The sequence below is a fragment of the Scylla paramamosain genome, chromosome 29 (genome assembly GCF_035594125.1).
Source record: "Scylla paramamosain isolate STU-SP2022 chromosome 29, ASM3559412v1, whole genome shotgun sequence".
NCBI lineage: Eukaryota > Metazoa > Arthropoda > Malacostraca > Decapoda > Portunidae > Scylla > Scylla paramamosain.
The window spans coordinates 9876880-9886879 of record NC_087179.1 but is presented as its reverse complement, the minus strand read 5'-3'; the positions used below and the strand labels follow the sequence as shown (position 1 = coordinate 9886879).

At 41.0% G+C, this 10000-nt stretch overlaps 1 protein-coding gene across 2 annotated transcripts in view; it reads left to right on the top strand.

The window, feature by feature from the left end:
• LOC135115254 (uncharacterized) overlaps positions 1-10000 on the top strand; it is a 32920-nt gene that overhangs the window by 6524 nt on the left and 16396 nt on the right. The window contains exon 5 of one of the 2 annotated variants that reach the window (XM_064031802.1): positions 4906-5345. The exons of the other annotated variant lie outside the window; for it this stretch is intronic. Within the exon in view, the coding sequence (XP_063887872.1) occupies positions 4906-4938 (33 nt within the window). The 3' untranslated portion in view covers positions 4939-5345. Of the gene's footprint in view, positions 1-4905; positions 5346-10000 lie in introns of those variants that run through there. 2 annotated transcript variants of the gene reach the window in all.

The following is a 10000-nucleotide window of genomic DNA, read 5'->3' as shown; positions in this document are numbered from 1 at the left end:
ACAACAAAAGAGAGAGGAGGAGGGGGGGCAAGGCAGGCTGCTCCTCATAGCGTGTTTGGTTCATTTGGCAGCCGAGGGGAGGAGGACAGGGAGCGTGAGAGGGAGCGTGAGGGGGAAGGACGTGTGTTTAATTACTTTAGAAATGTTAATGAATGTTGCCTCTCCTCTTAGGGTGACGGCTTGTGTGTGTGTGTGTGTGTGTGTGTGTGTGTGTGTGTGTGTGTGTGTGTGTGTGTGTGTGTGGAAGTGACGTGTTCCTTTCTTTGGCACTGTAACTAGCTCTCTCTCTCTCTCTCTCTCTCTCTCTCTCTCTCTCTCTCTCTCTCTCTCTCTCTCTCTCTCTCTCTCTCTCGTTATCATGGAAGCATCTTCTACAAGTTAAAAAACAAGGTGATGTAGAGAAACAATATGTTTATTGCTTGGCCAAAATATAGTAATAAGGAGGAGGAGGAGGAGATGGAGGAGAAGGAGACGGGGGAAGGAGGAGGAGGAAGAGAAGAGAGATAGTAGTCGTGATATATAAGGCCAAAAAAAACAAAAAAAAAAACATGCTCATAAATATTTTTCATTCCAGAGAGGAAATAAGACAGATTTTCGTTTTTTTTGTAATTTTCTCTTTTTTCTTCTTCACGGTTCGTTATTTTTTTACGCCGTCATTCTCTCTCTCTCTGCTTCTCTTTTCTTTATTGTATTTGTGCTTTAATATATATATATATATATATATATATATATATATATATATATATATATATATATATATATATATATATATATATATATACATATATATATACATATATATATATATATATATACATATATATATATATATATATATATATATATATATATATATATATATATATATATATATATATATATATATATATATATATATATATATATATATATATATACATATACATTTTAATTTACATACTTTTCTTCCTTAATTTATTTCTTATTTTCTCTTTCTTTTTCTTTCTTTCTTCTTCTTCTTCTTCTCTCTCTCTCTCTCTCTCTCTCTCTCTCTCTCTCTCTCTCTCTCTCTCTCTCTCTCTCTCTCTCTCTCTCTCTCTCTCTCTCTCTCTCTCTCTCTCTCTCTCTCTCTCTCTCTCTCTCTCTCTCTCTCTCTCTCTCTCTCTCTCTCTCTCTCTCTCTCTCTCTCTCTCTCTCCCCTCCCCTCCCCTCCCCTCCCCTCCCCTCCCCTCCCCTCCCCTCCCCTCCCCTTCTGTCCTCTCCCCTCCCTCTCTTCCTCCCTCCCTTTTTCTAGTCAGGCAGATGTGTCACGTTTCATAACACACACACACACACACACACACACACACACACACACACACACATACACACAAACACACACACACACACCTAGGCAATAAAAACACGCATAACAAGACTGTATAACTTGTATTGGATCTCATTTCACTTTTACGTTTTCTTCTGAACTGTTTATAGGGGAAACTTTGGTAATAAAAAGTGCTATAGAAAATGGAGACGTATAGAGAGAGAGAGAGAGAGAGAGAGAGAGAGAGAGAGAGAGAGAGAGAGAGAGAGAGAGAGAGAGAGAGAGAGAGAGAGAGAGAGAGAGAGAGAGAGTAAACAGAAGAAACTAGGTGATAAGGACAAGGTAAACCATATAAAAGAATAGATAAATAGGAAAGAAAAAAGAAAATAAGAAAAAAATATAATAATGAACTGTAAAAAAAGGGGAAAAAATGTATATGCATATTTTATAGTTTGTAGGATGAAAAAAAGGAAATTTATACTTTTCATTTTTTCTATTATGGGTGTGGGGATTTCTCTCTCTCTCTCTCTCTCTCTCTCTCTCTCTCTCTCTCTCTCTCTCTCTCTCTCTCTCGCATGGTGACGCCCGTTTTTTATTACATTTCTTCGCTCATATTCACGTTTTCTTTGTCAGATGTATTATTAGATTTACGAGAAAGGTTATGAAACACACACACACACACACACACACACACACACACACACACACACACACACACAGAAGAAGAAGAAAAAAAGAAAGGAAAACGGAAGGAAAGAGGGAAAGGAAAGAATGAGTAAGGCAGGAAGAAGCAAGAGGAATGAGACGGTAATGGGTTTTATAAAGATATAGGTTTTGGGAGACCTGTTGGGGAGGCAGTGACTTGTCAGGACTCCAGGCGACGTTGTATCACCCTCCGCCCACCACCACCACCACCACTACGACCACCACCATCCTCGCCAGCTGTGTGATGACAAGGCAGGAGGAGGTGGAGGAGGAGGATAAAAAAAGGAAAGAAGCATTTTTTTACACTGGTAGAAGATAAATGTGATAATATGAAAGATTACGACTCTCTCTCTCTTTCTCTCTCTCTCTCTCTCTCTCTCTCTCTCTCTCTCTCTCTCTCTCTCTCTCTCTCTCTCTCTCTCTCAGGATATGATGGATAGGCGTGTAATTTAGGATAACTGGCCAATTCGGGGCTTCCTGACTGATTGGCGCGTCCTGATTGGAGTTCGGGAGGAGGGAGGGTGATAGGGAAGGAAGGAAAGCAAGGAGGGAGGGAGAAAGGGAGGGAGGAAAGAAAGGAGGGAGAGGAGAGAGGCGATTTCTGGAACAAATGTTGATAATGATGATGATAATAGTGGTGAGTGGTGGTGGTGGTGGTGGTGGTGTAGGAAGAGGAAGAGGTTAAGGTGTAGGAAGAGTAGAAGGAAGGAGGAAGATGAGGATAAAGAGGAAAAGAGAAATACAGTAAGAAGGATGAAGGTGATGGATGGAGAAAAGGAGGAGGAGGAGGAGGAGGAGGAGGAGGAGAAGAAGGAGGAGAATGAATATAAAAGCAAAGGATAAGGAAGAGAAGAAGAGAGGCAAGAAGAACTGAAGGCAAGAAAGAAACGAAGAATCATTGAAGAAAGAGAAAGAAAGATTGTTTAAAAGAAGAAAGAAAAAAACTGATTGATCCACAAGAGAAGAGAAGAAGGAAAGGAAGGAAAAGAAAAAGAATAAAAACTAATCAGACGAAGCAAGAAAAGTGTGATTGATCAGATACGTAAAAAAAGAAGGAAGAGGAGAAGGAGGTGGCAGAGGAGGAGGAGGAGGAGGAGGAGGAGGAGGAGGAGGAGGAGGAGGAGGAGGACAAGGAGGGTGGGAAAGAAGAAGAAGAACAACAAGAAACAGAAGAATAAAAATTAGAAGAGAAGGAAGAGGAGGAGTACGTGAATGATAAATAAAAAAATAAGAAATAAATAAATAAAACATACAATAAATCAATAATAAAAACAAACAAAAAAAAATACAAAGAAAAGGAAGAAAAAAAACTGAAACTAACGAAAAATCACAAAAGAAAAGAAAAAAAAAAGAGAGAGAGAGAGAGAGAGAGAGAGAGAAAAAAAACGACTTGGATATGATGATTGAAAAGCTTCGTAACTCAAAGCAAGAGGAGGAAGAGGAGGAGGAGGAGGAGGAGGTGGAAGAGGAAGAAGAAGAGGAACACACCTCCCATCACCTATGAACCAGGAGATTGAAATTTTGTGACATGGAGACTTGCGTGGCATGGAATGGGGAAGATGATTGATACTTGACCCCTTATAGAACGAGGAGGAGGAGGAGGAGGAGGAGGAGGAGGAGGAGGAGGAGGAGGCAGGAAGGAAGGAATAGACGGAGGATGGAAGAGAGGAAGGAAAGAAAGAGGAAGAAAGTGACGAGAGAGGGGCAGGAAAGCAACGATCGGGAAGAGGAGAAGGAAAAGGAAGGAAGGAATAGACGAACAATGGAAACGAGAAGTGAAGGGAGGAAAGGAAGGAAAGGAAGAGGTAACGTATAAGGAGAAGCGTGAAGAGAGAGAAAAATAAGAAGAAAGACTGGAAGGAAGGAAGGAAGGAAGGCTGGAAAGGCGGAAGAAGAGGAGGAAATGAATAGTGAAGAGAGAAGGAGAAAGGGAGGGAGTGACGGGATGAAGAAGAGGGAAGCCAAGAAAGAAGGAATTGAGGGAGGAATAGAAAGTCAAAAAGAAAAGAAGGGAGAAAGAAACAAGAGGACAAAGCGAGGAACTTGAAAAAAATAAATAAATAAGGAAGGATGAAAGGAAGGAAGGAAGGAAGGGAGGGATGAATTAATAAAGTCAAGAAAGAGAACATGGATGAATGGAGGTGAGAAGGAAGGAGAGGTGAATTAAGGAAGTAAGGAAAGAGAAGATGAGAGATGGAGGGAAAGGAAGGGAAGGGAAGGGAAGGGAAGGGGAGGGAAGGGGAGTAGAGGGGAGGTGAGAGAGTGTGAGGGCAAGAGGATGTAGATCTGATTGTGTCTCGTAATAGACGATTGAATTCCTTGTCGGTTCGGTGTTTAGGTTCCAAGTCTAGGGTGACCGCTGGATGACGGGAATAAGAGGAAATTGGGCTTTGTTCGTCCCTCTTATTCTTGTTTTTATTGTTCTCCTTTCACTTGTTACTGTTTTGTCTTGTAGTTTTCTTGACTTCTTATTGGCGTTCAAGTTGGTGGTAATTGATAATGACGTGTGTTCAGAAGTGAGCGTAAAGGAAAGGTTTTTTTTATTTCTCTCTCTTGTAAATTTCTTCTTCTCACCAATGTTTAAGTTGCTAGTAATCAGTGCCGTGTTGGTAATGACGTGTGATTAGGTGTGATTGTGCTGTGTGCTTAGCTGGCGCAGTTGAGCGTAAAGGGAACTGCGTGAAGGAATTAATACTAAAAGATAGATTAGTGAATGTTTCCTGGTGTTTAAAGCTTGAGAAATTCTGTGTTTTCTCCATCAAAATACATAAATGTAAATCTGTCAATAGAACCGTAAAAACACTCTTGAAAAACCTGTGTCCACTTCAAATAGAGCCTTTTGAAAGTAGTGGAGATGCTGCACTGAATTTCAGAATGTGGACGTCTATGTGATCACGTCGCCTTTATTTTGCCAGGTTGCCGCCGCGCCGAGCCGACCTGGGGTGTGAATCTGGCCAGTTTGGGGAATAAGAAAAGGCTCAGGCCACGTGTGGGTGTGACGAACTTTGTGACTCTGGGGAGCGTGTGTGTAACTCTGAATTGTGTTAATTTCGTCTTGAAGGGAAATGGAAGGAATGTGATGAGGGAACGTGTTTGTTTGCTGTTTGTTGATGTTTGCTGGATAGTTACGATGGTGATGATGATGATGGTGATAGTGATGGTGATGGTGATGATGGTGATGGTGATGATTATGATGCTGCTGTTACTACTACTACTACTACTACTACTTACTACTACTACTACTACTACTACTAGTCCTCCTACCACTACCGCTGCTGGTGCTAATCAAATACCAGGCAGGAGCTCAATTCCAATCCAGTTACGTAATAACAACCTCGGGCGAAGAGTGAGGCGGCGCTCCAGACCCTGAGGCGGAGGAGGAGGAGGAGGAGGAGGGAGAGAGGGAGGGAAAGATTGGCGCGGCTGTACCGGAAGGAGGAAGCGAGGGATGCAGAGAGGGGAAAGAAGAGGGGAACGAGGAAGAGAAGGAGGAGAAGGAATAGGAGGAAGAGGCTTATGCTAATTTGGGCAGCGAAAAATGAGATTGTTAAGGAAAGGTTTTGGAAGAACGGGAGCAGAGTGGAGTTTCTTTGCCATTGCTACTAACACTCCTACCTCGTCCGTTACTGTTACTATGACTGCTGTTGCTATCGTTACTACCTCTGCTGCTGCTGTTGTGACCGTCGCTGTTATTGCTGTTACTGTTGTTACTCATACTATTGCGCTATTGTTGTTGTTGTTGTTGTTGTTTTTACCGCCACCACCACCACTACTACTATTAAATTATCATCATTAACAACATCAACAACATCAAGAACAACAACAACATCAACAACAACAACAACAACAACAACAACAACAACAACAACAACAACAACAACAACAACAACAACAACAACAACAACAACAACAACAACTACTACTACTACTACTACTACTACTACTACTACTACTACTACTACTACTACTACTACCACTACTACCACCACCACCACAAATATACCACTGTCCAAACCCCACCTAACTACCCACTAACTAGGACAACCCACTACCGTTAACCCCACACACGCTCCCACTAACCAGGACGACCAGGAGGAAATAGGACAGGAGGCATTGGGCGTACTTGACAACCCTGTGCCGTCAAAGGACTTCAAAAAAAGAGTGCCAGAATGAGACTCCTTTGAATTCTATTGGGAAATTATATGAATTGGGTAGTTAACTTGAATTGGCAGTGTGTGTGTGTGTGTGTGTGTGTGTGTGTGTGTGTGTGTGTGTGTGTGTGTGTGTGTGTGTGTGTGTGTGTGTGTGTGTGTGTGAAGAAAAGATGATAGTTATTTATTTGTCAACTGATCTATTTATTTATTTATTTGTTTATGTGTTTGTTTATTTATTCAGTTATTTATTCGTTGATTTATTTATTCTTCTACTAATGGCTATGGCAAGAAAGAAAGTTAATAATGTAATGTTTAAACACTTGATTAATCTGATTTTCATTTACATTTACCAAGCCAAAAGTAAAAAATCTCTCTCTCTCTCTCTCTCTCTCTCTCTCTCTCTCTCTCTCTCTCTCTCTCTCTCTCTCTCTCTCTCTCTCTCTAAGGAAAGAGGAGAACCAATTTTTTAGATCAATTTCTGCCAAGATAAAGTAATAAGGTTTAATCTCAGAGCCCGGGTCAAAGAGAGTTAGGTGATGTAGATGGAGGGATGTGGGAGCAGTGCAGAGGCCGTGGGAGACTGAAGGAGTGAAGGGAAGGATGAAAGACGTGGAGATATTGCAGCTACTTTATACGAAGATGAAATGGGAATGTGTGCGTGTGTGTGTGTGTGTGTGTGTGTGTGTGTGTGTGTGTGTGTGTGTGTGTGTGTTGGAATTTGAATGTTCGGTGAGTGGAATGAATGAAGGAATGAACGAAAGGAAGGACTGGTAGTGTTTTTTTTTTTTTTTGTAGTGCGTTGTGATTAAAATGATAATTGTATACGAAATGTTATAAACTTTTCCCTGGTCGCATGGGGTTGGGTTAGGTTAGGTTAGGTTAGAATAGGTTAGGTTAGGTTAGGTTAGGTTACATTTTCTTAGGTTTGGTTAGGTTTGATTAGGTTAAGTTAAGTTAGGTTAGGTTAGTTTAGGTTAAGTTAGGTTAGGTTAAGTTAGGTTAGGTTAGGTTAGGTTAGAATAGGTTACGTTTAGTTAGGGGTAGTGTTAGTTAAATATGGCAACCTTATTCCGTATATTTAATTAAACACGGCAAACAATAACCGGAGACTTAATGAAAATGTGCCCAAGCTTTCTCCGTATATTTATGCAATTGGGAACACAAGTGGAGGTTTAAAATGAATTCTGGAATCACACACGTACCTGCATGCACTTCAGTATTGCAATAAGACGACGCAGTGTTTTATTTATGTCCGTTGATGACTATTTGAGATATCTTGTTGGCAATGGCGTGGAATTATTGCGTAGACTAATGAAAGACACACACACACACACACACACACACACACACACACACACACACACACACACACACACACACACACACACACATACAGAGAGAGGGAGAGAGAGAGAGAGAGAGAGAGAGAGAGAGAGAGAGAGAGAGAGAGAGAGAGAGAGAGAGAGAGAGAGAGAGAGAGAGAGAGAGAGAGAGAGAGAGAGAGAGAGAGAGAGAGAGAGAGAGAGAGAATAACAATAACAAGAGTAAAAAGCAAGAGACAATAATAAATGCTGCTATACGATGAATAAGAGAAAATTTATGCATTGTAACTCAGTGCCGGAAATATTCTTAGTGACTTTCAAAAGTTGAGTCGTAGCAGTTGAGATCAACACTCCAACACCTCACCTGATCCCTAATCACTGCATTCACCTCCATAACTAAAGCAAAACAAACGTGTACTTTCCAAGGCTAAAAGTTTCACCACACGCTACTAAAACACTCCACCCGCTCCGCACACAAGCACGGAGATAGCTCACTGACGCACGTAATGAGGTAAGTTGAGACGAGGTTAAATGAAGACTCGCAACACCTGATACTGTGGCCACGAGTTACCTGACGATGAGAGATAAGACAGTGTTGTGAGGAGGTGTTCGTCGCCTTGTTGTTGACTTGAAACACAAAGCACCCATGGACACTGGTAGGAAGAAGGCTTGAATAAAATTAGCTTTAGCGTAGGGCGGATCTACAAGAAGAAAGGGGATAAAAAAAAAACATATCTTACAATTTTTAGCCAGTACAATGCTTGGAGGTGACTGTAGAAGAGGAAAATATGTGTCAGAGAGGCTAATTAAGGTAAGATGCGCCAAACACTGGTGAAAAAGTTATCAAGTAAATAACGAGGTAAAGAGAACGAAATGGTTTGCAGAGCTGTGGCAGTTGTGTAATTGTGATAGTGACTGGGCGTACGTGTTGTGTTTATGGTCTTGTCAGGATTTATGGAGCATTATTGTTGTTGTTTAACGAGCTAAACGTGTGGAGAATGAGTAAGTAAGCACACAAATATAAACGTAAAAAATAAATATAGAGGACCAGCAGAGAATTCAGTGGATAGGCAAAATAGAATTAAAATAAAAGAGATTGTGCATACATAAATACTTAATGAATTCGTTAATTTATGAATAGTAAATAAACCGATATATAGATTTCACATACGTGACCCGAACCAATTCTCTCTCTCTCTCTCTCTCTCTCTCTCTCTCTCTCTCTCTCTCTCTCTCTCTCTCTCTCTCTCTCTCTCTCTCTCTCTCTCTCTCTCTCTCTCTCTCTCTCTCTCTCTCTCTCTCTCTCTCTCTCTCTCTCTCTCTCTCTCTCTCTCTCTCTCTCTCTCTCTCTCTCTCTCTCTCTCTCTCTCTCTCTCTCTCTCTCTCTCTCTCTCTCTCTCTCTCTCTCTCTCTCTCTCTCTCTCTCTCTCTCTCTCTCTCTCTCTCTCTCTCTCTCTCTCTCTCTCTCTCTCTCTCTCTCTCTCTCTCTCTCTCTCTCTCTCTCTCTCTCTCTCTCTCTCTCTCTCTCTCTCTCTCTCTCTCTCTCCCTCTCTCTCTCTCTCTCCACTCTCACCCACTAACTTTCCTTCACCTCTCACATTTCTAAGGAACCTCACACACACACACACACACACACACACACACACACACACACACACACACACACACACACACACACACACACACACAGTCTTCCCCGCTGACCCACATACCGTCCCTTCAAGTCCTCCTTTTCTTAACCGCCGCCTCGCTCATAAAGAACCTTCCGCCAACGCTGGGAGAGAGAGAAGGAAGACTTGTTAACGAACGGCGCGTGGTTGTCAGAGGAATGATTAGCTAACGCTCCAAATCTCTCTGTCTGTTGTTGTCCTGTTTCTTTACTTTAGTGTTGGGAAATTTGTGTTTGGTGATGTTTTATTTTATCGCTATACTTCCTGTTTTTTTTTTCTTTGTTGTTGTTTGTGTTTTGTGTGTTGATTGGTAGTTGGAGTGTTTGTTTGTGTGTTTTTTTTCCTGTGTTTCTGAGGTATATATGCTTTTTTTTAATGTTTGTTGTTGTTGTGTGTGCTTTGTGTGTTTTGATTGGTAGTTTTGGTGGTGTTTTGTATTCTTCCGTGTATTTCTGTGGGTGGAAATGCTCACTTTCTATTTTTTTATTTATTTACTTTTTATTTTATTTTTTATTTTTTTTTATCGTTTTCTGTGTGTTTAGTGTTAATGGGGGTAGACAGTGTTGCCTGGTGGTTTGTGTATTCGTAAAGGTTCACATTCTCGCTATTTCCTTTTCTTCGATCTTGAATTCTTCTTCTTATTTTTTTTCGTCACATTTAATTTTTATTCCTTGTTTGTTGTAGGGAAGAATTTATTTATTTTTTTATTAATATTATAGATGGCCAGGCTTACCAAACACTCAAATACCGCTATCAAAGTTTTCTCCTAGTACTTCGATGGTGGAATTCTTGTTTTCTTGTCATATTTACGTCGTTTTCTTCCTTGTTTGTTGTAGAGAAGGCGGAAGGGGAAGCTTGTACTTG